Source organism: Megalobrama amblycephala, linkage group LG19, assembly GCF_018812025.1.
Source record: "Megalobrama amblycephala isolate DHTTF-2021 linkage group LG19, ASM1881202v1, whole genome shotgun sequence".
In the NCBI taxonomy this organism is placed as follows: domain Eukaryota; kingdom Metazoa; phylum Chordata; class Actinopteri; order Cypriniformes; family Xenocyprididae; genus Megalobrama; species Megalobrama amblycephala.
Window position 1 is genome coordinate 26,801,785 of NC_063062.1, and position 24,590 is coordinate 26,826,374.

Below are 24,590 nucleotides of genomic sequence, written 5' to 3' on the forward strand. Positions count from 1 at the left end.
GCATGCGCCACTCGTCACCATGCGGTAACTCTCCAAAAACCCACATTAACAGAAACTCTTCTAAATTAGCATAACAAAACATTAATAAATCTCCCTTACCATTAATCTTGCACAAAAAAAAAAAAAAACATTATATAACACTTAATTTTAGCATTTACTATCCCTTTTGAGTGCCATGGGCAAAGCATGCTGGGAAATAGAAATCCCAGCCCAGTTTCAGTTAAACTTAAGTTAGTCTAAATTAAAAGAAATGAGTTCATACAACTCAAAACAATGAAACAATTCAGTTTACTTGAAATATGTCAGTGCTGTGAACTCAAAAGAAAAAGAAAGTTCTAAATACTCATAACAGTTAATTAAACTGAACTAATTTGTTTAATTTAAGTTCATCCTACTCAAACCAATTAAGTATTTTGAGCATTAGGGTTTACAGTGTGTTTTGGTGTGCACCAGAGTTCAAATGGCAGTGTTCAAAATTCAAATGAACCGCACTAACAGAGCAATCGCACCAGAGTTCATTTTAATCTATCCAAACTGCCAAGTGTGAACACAGTCTTAAGTTAGATTGTCATGATTTGTAAAATGCAAAAGCAGGTTTAATAATATAGCAGAGTATATACTTTCTTTACAATTCGACTGTGAAAGATTGTTTTTTATTTTGTTTTTCTCCTATTGAAAAATTGTTGATTTTCAAATAACACATCAGATCAGAACTTATGACTATTAAAAGCAGAGGAATTGTATATGGAAAGATGTGTGTCTACATTAACTAGATGTGATACACGTACACCAGAGACACGAGGAGTCACAGACCCAAGCATACTGTCTGGATCACATGGCTTCACTTGTTGTGAAACAGGAGGGGTCTGACCATGCCCGCCAGCACTTTTGGCAGCTGTGATGCAATGACCTCTGACATCATCTCTGGAAACTCCACCTTCATGGCGTCCGCCTGGATGTATGTGTTCAGACAGTAGAGATTGACCTTCTTCACAATCTACACAAAGATAAAGTCAACGTCACACTTCAAACTCCCCTATCACGTTTTGCGCATTCTGATATATAACAAGTGATGACGTGAATAAAGCCGCTTCATTAGTAACGTGACCCATTTCATATTGTGTATTACGCTTGTGTGATGAAATATTCATTTGATGTATTTTACGCACTGACATCACACAGCTTATCTGTGTGTTCTTAAACAACAGATTAACCCTATAAAGTGTACTGTACAAATTTCTAAGGCCTCTAAGTTATGAACATGATCGAAACTGCTCTGAAAAATGTGATGCCTTCTGCCATCTGATTGATAGTTTATACTTTTTTAGGAAGTAAAAGGCCTTTTAGTAATTCTAAACTTGGTACACGTACACGTCTTTTTGCTGTGAAATCTTTACTGATTTTTAGGTAAGCATAAGAATTACTTTTTTATTGTTAGTAATATTTCAAAATGAACACTTATTGGTCTGAAGAAACTTGGGTTTACTTGACTATCCATACATAATTTCTTAGAAAAATCATGTTAAAATGAAAAATAATGTTAAAATCAGGCTTTATCAGATCTTTAAAGGATTAGTTCACTTTTAAATGAAAATTAGCCCAAGCTTTATTCACCCTCAAGCCATCCTAGGTGTATATGACTCTTCTTTCTGATGAACACAATCGGAGTTATATTAATAAATATCCAAGCTTTATAATGGCAGAGTATGAAGCTCAAGAAAGTGCATCCATCCATCATAAACATACTCCACAACATACTTTTTGGCCATATAAACTTATGAAACATTTTTTGTAAATTGAATACGGAAGGTGCAGGGCATAGCGTAAGCGTTTTGAACTGTGAGAGGCGTTACACTTTCTTCCTAAATTGAATACGGAAGCTAGATATTTTACATTATAACTTGTTAAATATAGATATTTTTCTTACACAAATGCATCACTTCGCTTCAGAAGGACTTTATTAACCCCTTTATTAAAGTTTATATGGCCAAAAAGTATGTTGTGGAGCACTTTCTTGAGCTTCATACTCGTTGGTCCCGTTCACTGCCATTATAAAGCTTGGATGCATCAGGATATTTATTAATTTAAAGGTGCAATATGTAATATTTTTGCAGTAAAATATCCAAAAACCACTAGGCCAATGTTATATATTTTGTTCACTTGAGTACTTACAATATCCCAAATGTTTCCAAGTATTTGTAAATCGTGAGAAAATTGCAATTTTAACCAAGGCTCCGGGACATGTGAGGAGTCGCCTGTCAATCGCGTCATACCCGCATTACCCTCGGTTTCCGGTTTTATTTTGTAAAAACCATGGAAACACCAAAAACGCTTTTATATATTACACGTTTTAAGGGAACATATGTTTTGATATATTTCTAGACAGAAAACTAATTATTGTTATATAGCTCAACACGTTTAGTCTTATTGTTTAAATCTAATTTTCTTGATTTTTTGCAAGTACCATGCTTTACCATGCCTCATAGAAAAACACTATTTTGACAAATAGCTAACAGCATAAATAGATGCAGCTTTATTTTTATTAACAGTAATACATCATTTTCTCCATCATACAATACGTTTTAAAATTAATTGCATGCCATTTATCAACACAAAACATCCAATATTTTGTATGATATTCTAAAATCGGTCAGCCTAATTGCAGTGTGTAACAGTCTCACAGCAGCCGCCAAACGAACGCACAGAGTAACCTTATAATATTTTCAACACATTCAAATGTATTTAATATGATAAACAGAGCTGCGTTACCTCATACTCATGACCGGAAGTCATGAGGCGTGTGTTGCGCAATCGCTCCAGCGGCCTCGTTCAGCTGCCACAACACTCGGTCCTGCTCTGCTTCATACTACAGTAATGTTAATAATCGCATCCATGAACATGATTTCTTCCCAACTCCAATCCCTATTCTTTTGCACCGTCCGTTGAGGTAGAGACCACATGTCCCAAGATTCCGCTCTAAAACTTGCTGTCATCAAGCTACACCTTTGTTTTGAATAGGCTTCTAGCGACCTCTAGTAGACAAAATTATTACATATTGTACCTTTAACTCCGATTGTGTTCATCAGAAAGAAGAAAGTCATATACACCTAGGATGGCTTGAGGGTGAGTAAATCATGGGATAATTTTCAGTTTAAAGTGAACTTTAGCATTTAAATATCATCTTACTATTATTATTACTATCTGTTATTGGGAGATACAGAGTGACAAATTATATTTATATGCAATTTATGTAAGTAGTTTGCTATTCTGTTATAAAATGTCATTGATTTACATTACAAGCTATCAGAATTTCATCTTACTTTTGGCCATATAAATATCAGCATTGGGCCTGAGAATATCTGCACATTGGGCTTGAGAATAGGAAAATAGGATTTTATGAGAAAGCTCAGCAGCTACCTTTTCAAATGATTTTTTTATTTTATTCTGAAACTGTTAAGCATTTCCTGAGAATGACCCATGTATATTAAGTCTATAACTCCTGCTGTACCTCATGCATGGTGTCCATGAGCTTGGTCAGGTGGTAGAATCTCTGTGAGCTGGCCACCACTCCTTTCACCTTCAGCTGGATGGCTTTCACCAACTCACAGATGTAGCTCTGTCTCATTTCATCAAAATGCGATTGACTCTTCAGGCCCTCCAGAGGAACTGTCACAAATACATCAGTGTTGAAACATTCGATAAACTACTGCCAAGAGTCATATTTGAATTTACCACAGCATTAGTGTCACAAATAAATCAAAGCTTCTGTAAGCTATTTCACAATGCATAAAATTTCCCTTCTGCTATAAATCACTGAAATGACAGCTCTGTAACCGGTAAAAACACATCTCTTCAGTGATGACAGCCAGCATTTGTGGTAGTTTCACAGTGTTCTATTAATACAGTAATGTTGCAGTCAGCACAATTGAATAGCTTCTTTTGCATTAATGTTAATCTAATTAAAAAAAAAAAAAAAAAAATGTTAGCTTGGAATTGAAACTTAGTTGGGATTTTCAAGGTCTCACAGTCTGCCAAACACATATCTCTGCCTATCCATGTGGACTGGCATGAAGCCATTGGTTTAAAATTATCCAGATTGTTAATATTTCATTCTGGAACACTGATCTGACCTGTAGAGGGTCAGATAGTAAGAGCTTTATGGGTCTGAGACAAAACACAGAGGATTTATTACCAGTGTTGAGGAGCATCAAAACCTTCATGCACAGAAACTCTTCCTTGGTCACTTGCAAGTTAGCGAATTCTTGTGGAACAAACTGCATAGCCAAGCACAAGTCGTAGATCGGAGACCTCCTCATTTGATCCCTAAAATTTAAAGAGCTCTACTGAGTACATGCATATTTCAATGTCTGTCAGTTAATGCATATATACTGTATATATACCTGTTTATTAAATGTAGCCATTAAATCTGGCAGGCACTTTCCACAAATAGGGTATGAAATGGTTATCTCATTTTGTCCGTGAAAGGAGGTACATAAACATCAGAAAATGTTGTATGTTGTTATAGTGCTCAGCGTAAATGAAAAGTAACATTTTAAACAATATCTCAATGAACACAAAAACAATTTCCAAAATGTTGACAAGACTAAGTTTTATCTAACATCTGTTTAACTTATAACATGAAAGTAAGGTTAGTAATATAACTTAGAAAACTAAATTTTCATTTTTACTCAAATTAGGGTGATGCAAAAATGAGTACACCCCACTGCAAGTCTCTGGAGCAAAGCTAAATTTTAGACTACAAATGTCTAATTTAGCAAGAAGTCAACCACAGGTGAGTCTAATTATTCATTACACAGGTGTCCAGCAGACAGTTGACTATAAAAGGGTGTTAAAACACCTTCCCATTTCATGCTGTCAGCAATGGCACCACATGGAAGAGAAATGTCACAAAACCTGAGAAAGAAAATAATTTCTTTACACCAGAAAGGTGAAGGCTAAAAGAAGATCAGCAAAGCTTTACTTATCAGTCAAAATACTGTAGCAAAAGTGGTACAAAAGTTTTAAAAAGATGGAACTGCAACCATCTCACTGTCACAAACGGTAGTTGTAGCATTCAATGTACGATGAAGGAGATAGCGTCAACACTGTAAAAAATGCTGTTCTTACTTAAAATTTTTGTCTTGTTTTTAGTCAAAATATCTTAAAGATCTTAAATCAAGAAGCATTTTCTTGACAAGTACAAATTATTTTCTTGTTTTCAGGGAAAATAAATCAAAATTAAGCACGTTTTTCCTTAAAACAAGCAAAATAATCCGCCAATGGGGTAAGCAAAATAATCTTAGTCCAAACTGAAAACAAGATTATATAGCTTATTCTTGGTTTGAAATAAGATTATTTTGCTTACCCCATTGGCAGATTATTTTGCTTGTTTAAGGAAAAATGTATTTAATTTTGACTTATTTTTCCTGAAAACAAGAAAATAAGTTTTACTTGTCAAGAAAATGCTTCTTGATTTAAGATCTTTAAGATATTTTGACTAGAAACAAGACAAAAACTCTAAGAACAGCATTTTTTGCAGTGAATAATACTGAATGGCACAAGGAACAGGAAAATCACTAGAAAATAACACTACAAAACATAATCAATACAGGACAAAGACTGAACTGAAACTGAGTGCTTATATACAAAGGAAACAGGAGCAAACAAGACTAATTAACAAGACACAGCTGATACAAATGAACTAATGAAGGAAGCCATGGAAACAAACAAGCGGCGGGAAGCTTAACAAAGAGAGGCATGTGACAAATGAAAATGCAGACATAGAGTTCAAAACAGACAGACGTGACACAGAGACGTTCAGGTTATATTTACATTGAACTTAAAGGTCCTGTTCTTCGTGATCCCATGTTTCAAACTTTAGTTAGTGTGTAATGTTGTTGTTAGAGTATAAATAAAATCTGTAAAACGTTAAAGCTCAAAGTTCAATGCCAAGCGAGATATTTTATTTAACAGAAGTCGCCTACATCGAACGGCCAGTTTGGACTACATCCCTCTACTTCCTTCTTTAATGACGTCACTAAAACAGTTTTTTGACTAACCTCCGCCCACAGGAATACACAAGAGTTGCGTTTGTAGAGTGTGTTTGTCGCCATGTCGTCGAAACGCTGTTATTTTCATCCCGCAGTCCAATCACCGGGTCTGATTCCGGCTCAAATTGATAGGGTAAAATTAAAGACATGTTTACAATAACACTGAGCGCGTGCATCTCCACGTTATGGTAAGAGGCATGACCTTTCCGGGCAAGGTTCGCTAAGCTGCTGTCGAATCACAACACAGGAACCGCTGGCACAATCAGAACTCGTTACGTATTTCTGAAGGAGGGACTTCATAGAACAAGGAAGTCATCAGCCCGTTTTTATGACAGTGGAAACAGCGGTATACAGATAAGTAAATTATGTGAAAAATACTGTGTTTTTTTACACGCGAAACATGAACACATGTTATATTGCACACTATAAACACAATCAAAGCTTCAAAAAACCACGAAAAACGGGACCTTTAAATCCTGTACTAGAGCGCTGCTTTTTTACATTTGACTGAAATGTTTACTTGTGTTTATTTCCTATTGTAAAACTTGAGTCTGTCAGTGATTGTAATTTTGACTTCAGTTAAAGTTACATTAGCATGCCATTAAATGGCAGCAAAAAATGTCTTTATGAGTAAGTCAGTCGCACAGACTTTTATATTGAAAGGGATTGAAGGTTGTAAACAAGGACGTTGTTTTTACTTTAAACAGCCTTATAAGACACAACTGACAAATGCATTGACTTGCGTTCTCATGGGAAATCCCCTTAAATGTTAAAAGGACAAACACAAAGATATCGCTTTCCTCAGCGGATATTCAAACTGATTTTGTGATTATAAATATAAGATTACATGAAAAATATAATCTATAGATGCAGGTAATGCACTCGTTTAGTCAATCTCTCTCTCTCTCTCTCTCTCTCTCTCTCATAATAATCTACTCTACATAATACAATAAGCTTCAATGAAGCAGCTCAGCATTCCTTCGTTACTAGTTCTAAAGTGACATTTTAGAATTAGTAACCAAGGCTTGGGCTCAGTTGTTACTTTGTCAACTTGAAATTTGGATCCATGGCGGAAGGAAGTAGTTCCTCACAAAAGACACTCCATTGTTGTTTCTTATTTATTTACACACTTGTGCCATCAAACTGTTGTATAAATGCAACATTCGTAGCCGTGCGATATGGCTCTATATCAGCACAGCTGTGATTACCTAAGGCCGAATCACAGCCGTGCTGATATAGAGCAAAATCACAAAGCTACTTGTGTGATATTGCTTATATAGCACTTCATACAATAGATTGCAGATTAGATTTACAGTATTAAACATGAAAAAACAGTGTCAGTGTCACTTTCAATTCGAATTTAAACTTCTATTTCTACCATAATTCAGCTCTCCAGTGGACAGAGCCTTAGAGCCACACCTACTGTACCTATTACGTAATTGCCACGGACCAATGGTTAAGCTGCTTTGAACTCTCAAATGAAATTTGTTTTGGCCTGATTTTGTTCGAAATGACATCACTCCAGTTCATTCTTCAACTTTGCTTGAAGTATATCAGAGCCTTAGCATTTGAACAGATTTTAATCCAATTGTTTTTAATGTTACTTACTGGCTCAAGACAAGATCAGGTGCAAAGTACAGGTAATCAGAGGTGGCATTCTGGAATGTTCTCCAGCCCAGCGAGAACAACATTAAACCCATCCAGGAGTACTGGATTAGCGTCATCTGGTCGTTGATGTGCAAATTGCGAAAACCTTTTAAACACAGATGAACAAGAAAAGTCTTTAGTGAAGCCTTAGAACTCATTGTAGCATTGTACGATTATGAAGAGCTCCATTGTTTGTGCTTTGATCTCATATACCCCTTTTCCACCAGCATGAACCGGGTACTAGTTCAGAGCTAGTGCTAGTGCCAGTTCGGAGTTGGTTCAACCGATGAGCCTTCTAAGAACCGGTTTGCCTTTCCACGGGCTAGAGAGCAGCACAGAGCCAGGATTTACGTCACAAATACGTCTGTTTCACAGCAAAGCTAGCGCTGCAGTGCCAAACACAAACACACCAGGTTTGTTCGAGATGCATCGGCTTCCCCCAGAGCGATCGGCGCATGACATTAAAGCACCGCGAGAACGATCCAAAAGCACAAGGAGTCGTATGCTTTACAAACACACCCGTGAACCTGCGGCACTCCGATGTCACCCGCCGAATCGGTCCGCGCTGCTCCGATGCATCTCGAACAAGCCTTCCATCAACAATCACGAATGTTTCACTACTGTTGATGCTCATGGCTTTGCGAACCTGTATCCATTTGTATATAGACGGAGATTACGATCGAGCTGCTATTAGCTCGATTAGCTGCTATTTCAAAAATGGCGGTCTCAAGTTTTTTGTTGGTCACGGTAACCCCGCCCCCAGCCCCTGACGCAAGTGGTTCTTACTTCTAGCCCAGCAATGTTTTGGTACTACTTAAGAACCACTTTTCCTGGTTCGGAGCTGGTGCTTTGTGTGTCGAAAGACAAAGAACTGATTTGAAACTAGGCTCTGGCTCCGAACCAGCACTCAAACTGCCTTGGTGGAAAAGGGGTAATAGTCATTCAGTAGGTAATGACTCATGAACGCTAGTCTCTCTTAGCCTAAAATGTTTGATAGGCCGATTGTAGTGGTGTTACCTGGAAGAGACTTGGACCATCTGACAATCCAGAGCAGCTGCCTCTCACAGAGTCTGTTGAGACTGTTGAGGAGAATGTGGGGAAGCTCTGGTTGCGAGCTGTCGTAGCCAGAGTAGACCACCTGTGGCTCAATGCCCTCCAGAATGCTGATCATCTGCGGGGCCAGTTGCAGCTCACGGATGGCTGGCATACCGGGCAGGGAGGACACAGTTTGACCATCAGCCAGCAGGGTTAACGGACCCTGGAACATCAGTGATGGACTCAACCCCGTGACCTTCATACTTGCAAACCGCTTCATCTTACGGCCTGAAACACACAAATGCACTTTAATGGGGATTCATCTTGATCATCTTGTTGCTCTTATAGAACGATATGCAACTGCACATTAAAATACTAATTACTTACTAATTACTTGTGATTCTTTAGGGTGGAAGCCAGTGTCTTGCTTAATGATCTTAAAGACGGTCACTATTTCAATTTATTTTTCTTCAAATTAAAGGTGCAATATGTACGATTTCTGTCCGCTAGAGGCCTATTCAAAACAAAGGTGTAGCTTGATGACGGCAACTTTGAGCGTGGAATCTTGGGACATGTGGTCTTCGCCTCAACGGTGGGTGGAAACGAATTGGGATATGACTCAGGAAGAAATCATGTTCATGGATGAGATTATTAACGTTACTGTAGTATGAAGCAGAGCAGGACCGAGTGTTGTGGGAGCTGAACGAGGCCGCTGGAGCGATTGCGCAACACGCCGCGAGCAGCAGAACTTTTATTATGCCACAGTCGCCAGCACCGCTTCCACTTTTCCGGTCATGAGTATGAGGTAACGCAGCTCTGTTTATCATATTAGATACATTTGAGAGTGTTGAAAATGATAACGTTACTCTGAGCGTTCGCTTGGCGGCTGCTGTGAGACACTTGCTTGAGACACACTGCAGTAAGCTAGATCAATTTAAGAATATCATATTAAATGCTGGATGGCTTGTGTTGATAAATGGTATGCAATTAATTTTAAAACGTAATGTATGATGGAGAAAATTCTGTATTACTGTTAATAAAAATAAAGCTGCATCTGATTATGCTATGTTAGCTACTTGAGTAAAAAAAAGTGTTTTTCTCTGAGACATGGTAAAGCATGGTACTCGAAAAACAATAAGACTAAATGTGTTGAGCTATATAACAACAATTAGTTTTCTGTTTATAAACATAACCAAACAGTTGTTCTCTTGTAATATATTAAAGCGTCTTTAGTGTTTCCATGGTTTTTACAAAATAAAACCGGAAACCGAGGGTAATGCGGGTATGACGCAATTTGACAGGCGACTCCTCACACGTCCCAGAGCCTTGGTTAAAATTGCAGTTTTCTCACGATTTACAAATAGTTGGAAATATTTGGGATATTGTAAATACTCAAGTGAACAAAATATATAACACTGGCCTAGTGGTGTTTGGATATTTTAGTGCAAAAATATTACATATTGCACCTTTAATGTTTAGTTTACCCAAAGATATCCTTTACTCTTCTGAATGTCAATCAAAACCTTATGGATTTTTTGTTTTGTTTTGTTTTTTTGTTTTTTTTGTGGAAGACAAAAGAAGTTTAGCAGAATGTCCAGGCTGCTGTTTACAAGTGAATGGGGACTGAGTCTCAACAAGCATCAAAGAGATTTGAGAAGATTTCAGTCTGTTCCTCACAAAAAATTACACCTAGTGCAAATAGCAAATAGTTTGCAGAGGCTATTTACACTAACTCCGTCTACCATTTTCTGATTGAGCAGACAAAATTACTAAAGAAATCCATCTGATAACAGGATCTGTGGAGAGTAAGGTGAGTAATGTTAGCTTTTACACAAACAACCCGAGTTCAAATCCGCTTTTTCCAAACTCATTCCTCTCCCTTTTCCCATAGCATATCAGCTTAAAGAGGCATTTATTTAAAAAATAATAAGAAGAAGAAAGCATTCGAAAGTGGAAACCGGCTAACGGGTATAAACAAAGTCCCTTTAAAACAAGTCATTTCACTCGGCGGCCATCTTTGAAACGCCTCTCGGGCATCCTGGGCATCATGCAGCTCCTATCTCTTTGAATGGGGAAACATCAAATTCTCCAAAACTGTTAGCCAACCTTACGATTAAATTTCATATTTGAAATCACCAATGAAATCTAACAACAACCGGCTCATAAATTTAGTTTCTAAACGCTCGAATCATGACAAAAAAAAACTGTATTTTTCAGGCTGGATCAAGCTAATGCGCATGCGCAGACCTAAATGCGCGTCTCTTCGGAGGCGCGCGTCTGACTGTTTCTATAGAAACCGGTGATTCTAACGGCCGCTGCAGTGACGCGATGACTTTACCAGTCGGCGATTGGCTCTTATTTAGAAGGCGGGACTTATTCCGCCATATTGCGCGTTACACTTTCTCCCATTCAAAACAATACGAGTGACACGTCTTGTGTTATTCTATAGTCTTTGGTATAAAGTGTAATTAGCATCTATCGCTATTTGCACTTAGTGCCATAGCCGCTGCTAAAAAATTATTATATGACTTCAGAAGATTTTTAAAATGCACGACTCATGTGAACACCTTTTATGATAATTTAATGGCACGTTTTGATTTTGAAAGCCCAAGTCCCCATTGAGTTTCACTGTACATAAATAAGCAGCTTGGACATTGCGCTAAACATCTCCATTTGTGTTTCACTAAAGAAATAAAGTCATTTGGGTTTAGAACAACATGAGGTTGAATAAATTATGTCAGAACTTTCATTTTTGGGTAAACTACAGTAACACTTTTACAATAAGGTCCCATTTACTCACATTGGGCAATACATTTGATACAGTATTTATTACTCTTTGTTAATGTTAGTTAATAAAAATACAACTGTTTATTGTTAGTTCATGTTAGCTCAGGTCCTTTAACTAATATTAAAAAAAATACATCTTCTGATTTTAGTGATGTATTAGTAGATGCTTAATTAACATTGCATTACTTAAGATTAATATATTATTTAGAAGTATTTTGCATTGTTAATTCATGTTAACTAATGTAATTAAGTAATGTTCACAAATGAAACCTTATTGCAAAGTGTTACCAACAATACTTAAGATTGGCCCTTTAGAAAATATTCAGTATTTTAACATAATGACTGTCCATTAATGTCCATTAAGTCCAAGAAGCTTGAGAAATTATGTTTTTAATATATAAATACAAAGCTTATATTCAAAAAGTGATACCTCCAAGCATCATCCCTGCCTGGTAGCACTTTCTAAGACGACATGCGGGACAATTTTTTCTCCTGATTTTATCAACAATGCAGTCATTTCGTCCCGCACACAGGTAGTTATGGTGACCTAGACAAAAGAAGAAGAAAAAAAAAAAGATTTTTTTTTTTTTTTTTTTTTAAGGAAGATGATTTGGAGAGTACAGCGAGAGAAAAAAAGAAAAAGGAACAGAGTGAATTGGTTTGAAGCAAGGCTGACAGGGCATAGTGACATGGCCATGGTCAGACATAGTGGCTCTTACATATCTGTCCTAAGAGATAAGAATAACAAAAAAGAACACTGTGAACATTGGTCCAAATGATAATTACCTTCTTCTGGGACACTGTATACACACTGACTCACAATCTTTGAAGCATGAAATAAAAATTTCTGTTTGCAACAACACTTTACAAAAAAAACTGATATTAAAGGTGCCCTAGATTGTTTTTTTACAAGATGTAATATAAGACCTAGGTGTCCCCTGAATGTGTCTGTGAAGTTTCAGCTCAAAATACCCCATAGATTTTTTTTTATTAATTTTTTTAACTGCCTATTTTGGGGCATCATTAACTATGCACTGCTTTTTCAGCGCGCCGCCCCTTTAAGAGATGCGCTCCCTCTGCCCCACGAGCTCTCGACTATATATACATCGCATAAACAATGCTAATGAAACATTTAGAAAGACAATTTACAAATATCACTAAAAATATCATGATATCATGGATCATGTCAGTTATTATTGCTCCATCTGCCATTTTTCGCTGTTGTTCTTGCTTGCTTACCTTGTCTGTGCACAGATCCAGCCGTTAATACTGCCTTTCCTTGTCTAATGCGTTGAATGGGCTGGCATTATGCAAATATTGGGGTCATACATATTAATGATCCCAACTGTTATGTAACAGTCGGTGTTATGTTGAGATCCGAGTGTTTTCCGGAAGTCTTTTAAACAAATGAGATTTACATAAGAAGGAGGAAACAATGGAGTTTGAAACTCAGTGTATGTCTTTTCCATGTACTGAACTCTTGTTATTTAACTATGCCGAGGTAAATTAAAATTCTGATTCTAGGGCACCTTTAAAATTTAAAAAAAAAACATGCTAAAACCTTTTTTGTGGTTGTTTTGTGGTTTGTAGTCCACGTCGGTTTACATCCTGTTTAGGAAGTTTCCCATTTACGAAATACATCAACACAGAAGAGAAACTGCAGTCTGCAGAGTTCATGGGGTCTTCAATATTCTAAGACATATTATACTATTTGGTAACACTTTATTGTAAGGTGACGTAGTTACACGTTGTTACACATACTTACTATAGTAATAACGTAAATAATGCATAATTACAAGTAACTAACCCTAATCCAAACCCTAACCATAACTCTACAGTAAGTACATGTAGTTAATTAACATTACTCAGTACTTATTTGAGTAAGTATACTATAACCACGTCACCTTAAAATAAAGTGTAACCTCCTATTTTGACAAAATTATAACAGTTTTAGCACAATGTTGCTCACCCTCAACAGCTCTCTTGAAAAACACCTTGCAGCTTCCACAGGTAAGAACTCCATAGTGACAACCCGAAGCCTCATCTCCACATATAACACACAGTCTTTGAGGTGGAACCCTGAATATAAGCAAGACACAGTGTTCTCTGGATGGTGTAACGAAAACACATCCTAAACGACAGTGGCTTAAACATGTATTTAGACCAGATGGTTTAAAATAATTCCAAATGTAATTGCAAATAGCTGTAGATTTGTTTTTGTCTAATACAATAACACTTTCACAAGCATCTACATACTAAGATAGGCCACTGTACATTATGTTCTGACCTTTGACCTTCAGATTAATGAATCTTTAATGGTTCGCTCATTCAGTGCTAAATTATGTGCTCAGGTTCCAGCTCACTTCAAGTGGATCCCAAAACCTTGATGTGCTGGTTCTGATGTAATGTAAAATGTACAAGAAGAAGGCAGTTTTTAGGAGCAGAATTAAAGGATTAGTTCACTTTCAAATAAAATTTTCCTGATAGTTTACTCACCACCATGTCATCCAAGATGTTCACGTCCTTCTTCAGTCGAAAAGAAATGAAGGTTTTTGATGAAAACATTCCAGGATTATTCTCCTTATAGTGGACTTCAATGGTCTCCAAAAGGTTGAAGGTCAAAATTACAGTTTCAGTGCAGCTTCAAAGGGCTTTAAACGATACCAGACGAGGAATTAGGGTCTTATCTAGAGAAACAATCAGTCATTCAACTTACGGAACGAACATGGCGCTAGTTATTCCTCGTCTGGTATCGTTTAAAGCCCTTTGAAGCTGCACTGAAACTGTAATTTTGACCTTCAACCTTTTGGAGACCATTGAAGTCCACTATAAGGAGAATAATCCTGGAATGTTTTCATCAAAAACCTTCATTTCTTTTCAACTGAAGAAGGACGTGAACATCTTGGATGACATGGTGGTGAGTAAATTATCAGGAAAATTTAATTTGAAAGTGAACTAATCCTTTAAGCACCCTTGATTTAGATGCTTGATTAGAGAATAACTAAAATATGATAGCATATTTTTTTAATCGTTTCCCATTGAATAATACATAAGAGGAATTCAAAGTGAATTTGCAACACCCCATATCTGAATATAATACATTTAAAAAATAGGCAAAAACAGATCTTAAATCTTCTGTCTCCATCTTGTAAACGTGCTTCATGTTCGACTCCATTTTGAATAATTTGAGGTGAAACAGAGCATTCTGGGACATGTTGTCAGAGATTGAGGCTGTTTCAGTTCCAATACTCAAGAACGCAAGAACAGAGGACGCATGAAAGTATCCGGATGTGTTCTTGATATCGAGGATGCATCGAATGTAAACTTGAGAGAACTGTTAAAAATCCCAGAAGACACTGTGGGCGGTCGACGTACAGAAGCCTATAAGCTTTAAATTTCTCGTTTTCACTTATGGGATTCCCGCTACAGCTCGCAAATTCGCGACAGCTCATGAAAGTAAAACGTTTGTTTTGCTTAATTTTAATAAAGTGATAACCTGAAGAAAGCCTGCAGTATTTTTATTGGAATATAAAAAATAATCTTAACATTGTCAAAGCATGTAACACAAAGGCTACTCATTTTCATAAATACACGCGGTGAAATAAAAAGATATAAAATTATATGAAAACAATGTCTTTAATAATATGAAAGAAATATTTTAATAGGTTATGACATTTGTTTGTGATGTTATATTTATTGTGTATTAGCCACTTATAAGATGCTGGGACGGTCAGTTGAGCAACAAGATCGCAGTACTTCTCAAATGATGCGCTCTGTGTCCTCGCGTCCTTCCGAATTTGTTCTTTCATTGTCGCCTGGCAAGACCGGACTCTACGAGAACGCAAGTCCGTTCTCTGCGTTCTTGGAATTGAGAAACAGCCTGTATATAATAGGGAGATAAGAGGGTCTGTATCTCTTACCATTAGAGAAAGCGTAACGGCTAACTTAATCACATGTGGCAACTCTCAGCCTATCATGTAATGGCAGTGACGTCAGTCGCAACGTTCCCTAGTCTGCCTTCTCTTAAGAAAATACATTTTTATCAAGCTAAAATCTACATATAGTTCCCAACGAAAGTATTGTTTAGTGTAAAACATTCTGAAGATTAGCAAACAGGCAGTCCATTAATTAGCTATTTTCCCACAAAAGGTGTGTAATCAGCATAGTGAAGCCTCTCATCCATTGACTTCCATTCAAAAAACAGCCTTAGGCCGTGTGTCCACCAGAGCGTTTTTAGCCAGCTGAAAACGCTAGGCGCTCGGTTTAAAACGCCTGTCTGTGAGCGCTTGAGAGCGCTTCTGCAGCGCAGCGTTTTTTATCGTTGAGACGTAGAAAAAACGCACTGGTGGACACGGGGCCTTCGGCCGTGTGTCCACCAGAGCGTTTTTTCCAGCTGCTAGCTACTTTTTCAATTGTTTTCAATGGGAGCGCCGCGTTTTTTAAACGCCAGGAGCGTAACGAGGCGCTGAGCGTCTTTTTCATGCTCAAGCGCCGACAGCTCGGCGTTTTTTACCGGTCGCCTCGAGTTGAAGAATGTTCAACTTTGAGTAAAACGCTGCGCTCATCACTGTCACTTTTTAGCCAGCCGTCCAATCAGAGTGGAGGAGGGGCGGGACAAATACAACTCCGACCAACTGTCACATTCTTGCTGTACAGCGACATTTACATTTTTAGTCTGAAACAAATTACCTGCAAAATCAGTTATAAGTAACAGTGACGCGGATATTCCGTATCATAGCAACAAAGCGTCCCAACAGAAAAAAATGCTGCGCTGCAGAAGCGCTCTCAAGCGCTCACAGACGGGCGTTTTAAGCAGAGCGCCTAGCATTTTCAGCTGGCTAAAAACGCTCTGGTGGACACACGGCCTTACCGCGGGGGGCGGAGCGTTAGCTTTAGCCGTTACGCGTTTTTGGCTAAAGGTTGCAGGCGTGCCTTCCAGTGGCTTTGATGTTGTTCCATCATGTGCCATAAAATTAGTTAATGAATATATATATATATATATATATATATATATATATATATATATATATATATATATATATATGTATGTATGTATAATTCAATCTACACACATTTCATTTCGACTTCTTTTAATTAATGCACTTCTGCGTCATGTTGCTTAAATTCAATTCTGAATGGCGCACAACATCGTTCTTACCCTGAGAAAGCAGAGTAGACTGTCTGTGAGCGCGGGATGACGCCATCTGCTGAAGAGTATACAGCGTGCTCGTCATTCACATTAGTGGACTGATACCAGAACGGGGAGCTCGCGGGGGAAACCCATTTCGAAACGTCCGATTTGGACATCATGGGAGCTGCGCTTGTTCCATCGAAATTCAGCATACCCCTGCCTAAAGAAGGCGATACTCTTCTCGGAGGTGGCAAAACCAATGTAGATTGATTCATGTCCAACTGAAAGTTAGAGGAACTGTCCACAACTACCTGTTGGGCAGCTTGAGATGAAAGCAAAGCGGAATACTCTTCTATAAACCCACACAGCTGTTTCCTTTCGGTAGAGTCGTAGCAGCTTTCTAAGGCGCTTATGTCGAAATCAGTGTTGGTTGGCTCCATAATGAGAGACTGTTCTTTCTCATCTTTGATAAACGAACTCTCTGGAAAATCTGTCTCCTTCGGCAAAAGCGCTTTTGCGCTCCACTGTCCGGTTTCGATTTTCAGAAATTCATCTATGTGATCAGTATACGTTTTAGTACCGAGAGGCAAGTCAAGCATAGATAGTTGATCCAGAGAGTCGCTGCTTGTTCCAGGTGCGCAGCCGCGTAAAGATCCCGCATGTCCAAAATTACGCACGGAGACACTGCCGTGCCCAAAACTCCCGTCCGTATATTTCTCCATTAAATTACTTACTTCCATCCTCATCTCTGTGGAATCAGCGAGAGAAGTGTTCACAGTGTCCATTCTACTATTAGTTTTGGTTTCCATAATCACAAATCTGGAGATGCGTCCTCTCTGTTTGGTTGGAAGTTGTGATCTGTGGCGTATAACCGTCTCTGTGTATTACTCCTTGTGGTGAGAGGCTGTACAAAATGTCCCAGCAACTTATTCCTAAATATTAAACAACAACCACTCTAAAAAATGTATGCTTTATTAATTATAATGTTTATTTTATAATATAAAATATGTTATTTGATATTGCCTTGATGTAGAAATCATACTATATTTAATTAAACTATAATTCCTATGTTAACAACTGTGCTGTCTCTTATTTTTAATTTATAAGAGTTTTTGAGTAGACTGTCTATATCAAAACAAATTAGAGGTCAATTTCTTACCTTTTGAGTGTAAGTCAATGACATAAAATTAAATATAGACTCATGTAAAAGTGTGATGGGTGAAGACACCAAAATTTCATGGTGACCTGGTAGTCATGGATAAAATGCTGAAATATTATCCACCATGCTCCAGATGCATGCTCCACAGAATGTGTTCAGCATGAATGGGAAGAAAGATGTCCTTCTAATTTATCTACACAGAAGTAACACATGGAGTGGGTTTGACAAGCAACGTTTCCAGACTGAATATGAAAACTATGTACAACAGTCTGCTTCATAATTCAACTGAAACGTCTGTGATGTCTGAACTTCAGAAGAAAAGAATAAAAAAGGACTAACAATATAGGCTGGTTTTATATTGTAAATCATCTTTGTTTGTGGTGACTCATTAATGTGATGTGAACATCCTGTACTTGTGTGCCTAGTTCCAGAAGGCCGGTTAAAAGCTCTCTTTGAAGCTCATTTCCTCACAGCAAAGCATTATTTACTCATTTTCACACCAAATGATTTTCCGCTAAAGCATTATTTTAGCCCAGGTGTCTGATGATGAAGGAATAAAGTTTAATTATCTTTTCAAAGTGTCATTTTCATAATATATATATTTTTTATGTTTGACTAATAAAAACAATGTTCTGTGACATCCTGGTTTTCGATTTACTTAAAGTGAATAATTGACAAGTGCCAAACACATCAAACTTTGTTCAAATCCTTAACCTTGAAGTCAAATCAAAATGTACTATTCTTATTTTTTATGGAACATTGCAGAATTTATTATAAATGATTTATCTGTGCACATAATTATTTTTTTAAATTCATGCACTCTCATAATCTTTCATTTAAAAACTTCCCCTCCCTCTTGCAGTGACATCTCTTCCCTTCTCTGATGACATGTTTACTGGCTCGAGGGCGGGGCAACCTGTCACTCACATGAGACTGATCAATAGCAAACCACTACGATCCAATCAATTCCTGATAGACAAAAATCCTACATTTTTTTCTTGTTCAAGAAACAGTTTCACTCGGATATACACTGCTCAAAAAATTAAAGGAACACTTTGAAAACACTTGAGATCTCAATGGGGAAAAATATCATGCTGGATATCTATACTGATATGGACTGGGTAATGTGTTAGAAACGAAAGGATACCACATTATTTGATGGAAATAAAAATGATCAACCTACTGAATTCAAAGACACCCTGAAAATCATTGCAGCAACTCAAAATGGTACTCAGTAGTTTGTATGGCCCCCACATGCTTGTATGCATGCCTAACAACGTTGGGGCATGTTCCTAATGAGACGATGGATGGTGTCCTGGGGTATTTCCTCTCAGATCTGGACCAGGGCATCACTGAGCTCCTGGACATTCTGAGGTGCAACCTGGTGGTGTCGGATGGACTGAAACATAATGTCCCAGAGGTGTTATATTGAATGTAGGTCAGGCAAGTGTATCAATTCCTTCATCCTCCAGGAACTGGCTGCATACTCTCGCCACATGAGTCCGGGCATTGTCATGCACCAGGAGGATCCCAGGATCCACTGCACCAGTGTAGGGTCTGACAATGCTAGTGATACCTAATGGCAGTCAGGGTGCCATTGTCTAGCCTGTAGAGGTCTGTGCGTCCCTCTATGGATATGCCTCCCCAGACCATCACTGACCCACCACCAAATCGGTCATGTTGAACGATGTTACAGGCAGCATAACATTCTGCGCGGCTTCTCCAGACCCTTTCACGTCTGTCACATGTGTTCAGGGTGAACCTGCTCTCATCTATGAAAAGCACAGGGTGCCAGTGGCAGACCTGCCAATTCTGGTGTTTAATGGCAAATGCCAATCGAGCTCCACGGTGCTGGGCAGTGAGCACAAGGCCCACTAGAGGACGTCGGGCCCTCAGGCCACTCTCATAAAGTCTCTTTCTGATTGTTTGGTCAGAGACATTGACACCACTGGCCTGCTGGAGGTCATTTTGTAGGGCTCTGGCAGTGCTTCATCCTGTTCCTCCTTGCACAAAGGAGCAGATACCGGTCCTGCTGATGGGTTTAAGACCTTCTACGGCCCTGTCCAGCTCTCCTAGAGTAACTGCCTGTCTCCTGGAATCTCCTCCATGCTCTTGAGACTGTGCTGGGAGACACAGCAAAACTTCTGGCAATGGCACATATTGATGTGAGTTGGATTGCCTGCGCAACCTCTGTAGGGTCCAGGTATCGCCTCATGCTACCAGTAGTGACACTGACCCTAGCCAAATGCAAAACTAGTAAAAAACAGTCAGAAAAGATGAGTAGGGAAAAAAATGTCAGTGGCCTCCACCATTAAAACCATTCCTGTTTTGGGGGTCGTCTCATTGTTGCCCATCTAGTGCACCTGTTGTTAATTTTGTTTACACCAAAGCAGCTGAATCTGATTAACAACCCCTTCTGCTACTTAACTGACCAGATCAATATCCCAGGAGTTTAACTGACTTTATGCTATTCTCTGATTAAAAAGTGTTCCTTTAATTTTTTTGAGCAGTGTACTTCGCAAGAAAAGGGAAGAAAAGATTATCGCAACTTCGGTTTCATGCCGACTTTAAGTATAAGCAATAGTGATGCTTTTCTAAATACCACTAATTAAATCATGTTCCATTTTTCAGTTGTCACTGATAACAGTTGAATAGCCTTGGCTGTATGATATCACCCACGTCACAAGTAAAGCACAATCACTGTGTCTGTCAGACACAATAACTGAATCATTCAGTAGATTTCTAATAGCAACAGCCCAATCTAGATAAAACTTCCATGTTCCCCAAATCTGATTCAAAGCTCTTTTCTCACACACTTCTTATGAGTTCTCGGTTGAGAGGGTCAAAGTGACCAAGCTGGTTTTATTCTTCTTTTTCCTGCATCTTCGAGGCATTATTTTTTATCACCTTGACAACCATGCTACAGTGAGTTGTGACAGTCGTGTGATCCAGCAAACTCGCCATTAAAAACACCCAAATTTGATCTTGTGCTACCATAATTAGAATGATTAGAGTATGATAATGTATTGCATGTATCTCTGGAATACTTCATTCTGATTGGTGAACCTTTTTTGCATAATGATTGGCTTATATTTTTTTGCATAATCATTGTGAAATAGTTGTCCCTGGCAATCATTCTACTACATTGATATGCACATTTTGTGTCGCTTTTCTTACAAAATAATTTTAAAAATCAGTATTTCATATCCTTTTATTTACTTATTTGGTCACACAAATATTTTACTGCTCAATGCTGTGATTGGCCAATCAAAATATCAAGTAATCAAGTATCCTGAAATATTGATACATTATTAGAAATTTTAATTTATTACATGGGTCTCTGAGATCATTCTGATTTATCAACCTTTTTGCATAATGACTGTGAGATAATTGTCCCTGGCTATCAATCTACTTTAGATATGCTAATTTTGTGTTGTTGTTTTTGTTTATTTTTACAAAATAATTTGAACTCAAATCAACATTTCATGTCCTTGTATTTACTTATTTTGTCATTATACAAAAATATTTGACTGTTCAATGCTGTGATTGGCCATTCAAAATCAAATATTCCGGAATGATATGCAAAAACTGGAACACTTGCTTCTGATTTGTCAATAATTGGTAACACTTTATTTCGATGGTCCACTTTAGACACTCTACTAACTATAAGTAACTGCAACTACATGTCAACAAACTATTTGTAGACCGTTTGCTTAATATCTGCTAGATCACTTTATTTTGATGGTCCCCCAACAGACATTCTACTGACTATAAGTAGCTTTTCAAGTACATCAACTTACTCTACTAACCCTAATGCCGAGTTCACACTGCACAATTTTAGGCCGATTTTCACTCGCCAACAAATTTTGCGAAATCACTGACCAATGGCCGAAATCAGAGGCAAATCGGTGCTCATTCTCGCGATGCATCGTTGATGCCCATTTGATGTTTCGCATGCTAAATCTGTCTGCGATTCAAAATCCTGCTGTGTGAAATGTGTTCTGACTGAAAATGACATCGGTGATGACCTACAGCCAACAAGAGAGCAAGATACAGGGCAGCGAGAAGTTCGGGGAGGAGTTATAGACGCGCGTCCCCGCAAATTAAAGGTGCTTAAAGGTTAAAGGTGCAAATTAAAATTCGTCGACTGAGAAACCAAAGACCGTTACTGAGTTTTTGAAATGAGCGCATGCGTAAGAATTTCGAGGGAACGCCTCCCAAAACTCGTGCACGAGTATTGGAACACGAGTGTTTACCACCGGCATTCGCTGTGTCGTGTTAGTGGATTCATTATGTTGGACTCACCGCATAATCTGCAGTTGTTACTCCTGTCTCCTGTGGAGTGTGGAAAGTTACTGGAGCGCGCAGTCGCGCTCGTCTCTCACAAGGAACGTCACGGCAGTGATTGACAAGCCAGAGGGCCAATCGTTTACGCGATGATCGTGTAAACGATTGGCTGATGTTTTTAAGGCCCTACCTCGTGCACAGATGATGTATATTAATATTATTCCTTTCAGTGCACCTAATAAATAGTATTTTATCAGTTAGTAAAGACAGTTTCAAGTAATATTGCAAAAATGTATAAAACAAAACATCCTCTTTAGCACCTTTAACTCTGCATGACCCTAACCTAACAGTCTACTTATACTCTATTGAGTTTAGTTGAAAATTGAATGAGAGTTTGTTGACATGTAGTTTCAAAGTTACTTACCTGTATAGTTAGTAGAGTGTCTAAAGTGGACTATCAAAATAAAGTAACCAAATAATTGAATAGAAATGTCAAATTCAATCAATATTTCCATGTATTTATGTTTTGGTTAAAGGGTAAGTTCACCCAAAAATGAAAATTCTGTCAAAAGTCAGTCACACCCCCCCAGTGGTGAACCACTGAAAGTTTGAAACACTTATGACATAACGAAGCCTCGTTTACTGAAATCACATGACTTTGGCAGTTTGATAGACACTCCGAACCACTGATTTAAAACAAAAGATTCGTAAATCTTCTAAGCTTTATGAAGCAGTGCTTTGAGATCATCCATAGATATTGTTGAATAAAGTCGGTTTTTTTTTTTCGGCGCACAAAAAGTATTCTCGTCGCTTCATAACATTAAAGGTGCCCTTGATTCAAAAATTGAATTTACTTTGGCATAGTTAAATAACAAGAGTTCAGTACATGGAAATGACATACAGTGAGTCTCAAACTCCAGTTTCCTCCTTCTTATATAAATCTCATTTGTTTATGTAACAGTCGGGGTGTACGCCCCAATATTTGCATATGCCAGCCCATGTTCCCAACATTATGAAAGGCATTAGACAAGGGCAGCCAGTATTAACGTCTGGATGTGCACAGCCGAATCAACAAACTAGGTAAGCAAGCAATAACAACAGCGAAAAATGGCAGATGGAGCAATAATAACTGACATGATTCATGATAACATGATATTTTTAGTGATATTTGTAAATTGTCTTTCTACATGTTTCGTTAGCATGTTGCTAATGTACTGTTAAATGTGGTTAAAGTTACCATCGTTTCTTACTGTATGCACGGAGACAAGAGCCGTCGCTATTTTCATTATTAAACACTTGCAGTCTGTATAATTCATAAACACAACTTCATTCTCTATAAATCTCTCCAACAGTGTGTAATGTTAGCTTTAGCCACGGAGCACTATCAAACTCATTCATAACCAAATGTAAACATTCAAATAAACACTGTACTTACGCGATTAGACATGCTGCATGACGAACACTTTGTAAAGATCCATTTGGAGGGTTATATTAGCTGTTTGAACTTTTTTTTATGTTGTTTAAGGCAAGCGCGAGCTCCGTGGGCGGAGAGCACGAGCAATTAAAGGGCCAGCAGCCCTGAATCGGCTCATTTATAATGATGCCCCAAAATAGGCAGTTAAAAAAATGAAATTAAAAAAATCTATGGGGTATTTTGAGCTGAAACGTCACAGACACATTCAGGGGACACCTTAGACTTATATTACATCTTTAAAAAAAAAAGTTCTAGGGCACCTTTAAGGTTGAACCACTGTAGTCACATGAACTGTTTTAAATACATCTTTAGTAGCTTTCTGGGCATCTGAAAGTGTTAATCATCTTTCTGTCAATGGAGGCCTCACTGAGCCATTGGATTTTATCAAAAATATCTTAATTTGTGTTCCGAGGATGAACGAAGGTCTTACAGGTGTGGAACAACACGAGGGTGAGTAATTAATGACAAAATTTTCATTTTTTGGTGAACTAACCCTTTAAGTAGCAGTGTAATAATAAGCTGGATAATGTACAATGAGATGGACTGTAATGGAAAAAAAGCCATTATGCATTAAAACACAATTATGAAAAACCTCTACGCTCCATGTTAGGATATAATTTAATTGATGTAGCTAAACAGGCTGTTACTGAGGTCAGAGCACTGGTAGTCAAGATAACCAATGCTGGTAAAAGCTTTTCACTTCAGCTTTCTATTTCTGACTCACTTCCAGGCAGAGTAGCACCTGGTGAATTATATCTGTATGGGCCGCACTCAGCACGCAGCTGGTGGAAATAAACGTTTACTGAGTCTCCTGAGAGGTCAGGTTGAACTATGGAAGAAACATCCATGCCTGTTACAGTGAGACCTGAGTTTAAAATATGTGTAAAATATCTATAATTAGATGTCTATTACATAAACCCCTAGGATGAATAGCATAACAGAATTGTTTTGTGTGTAAACTACCTGTAAAGCCTGTAAAACCTGACATGAAACATGAAAGAGAAAAACTCAACTTACCAC

The 24,590-nt window shown here is 38.0% G+C and overlaps 1 protein-coding gene across 1 annotated transcript; it reads right to left on the minus strand.

Annotated features, from left to right (window-relative positions):
• Positions 1-314: 314 nt before the first annotated feature.
• On the minus strand, positions 315-17,612 carry pgr (progesterone receptor). Its single transcript, XM_048169149.1, has 8 exons — positions 16,678-17,612; positions 13,489-13,598; positions 11,950-12,066; positions 8,715-9,020; positions 7,659-7,803; positions 4,193-4,323; positions 3,509-3,666; positions 315-997 (listed from the first exon to the last, which is right to left on the minus strand). The coding sequence occupies exons 1-8, from the start codon at positions 17,457-17,459 to the stop codon at positions 842-844; spliced, it is 1,905 nt and encodes a 634-aa protein (XP_048025106.1). The 5' UTR covers positions 17,460-17,612; the 3' UTR covers positions 315-841.
• Positions 17,613-24,590: the final 6,978 nt, after the last annotated feature.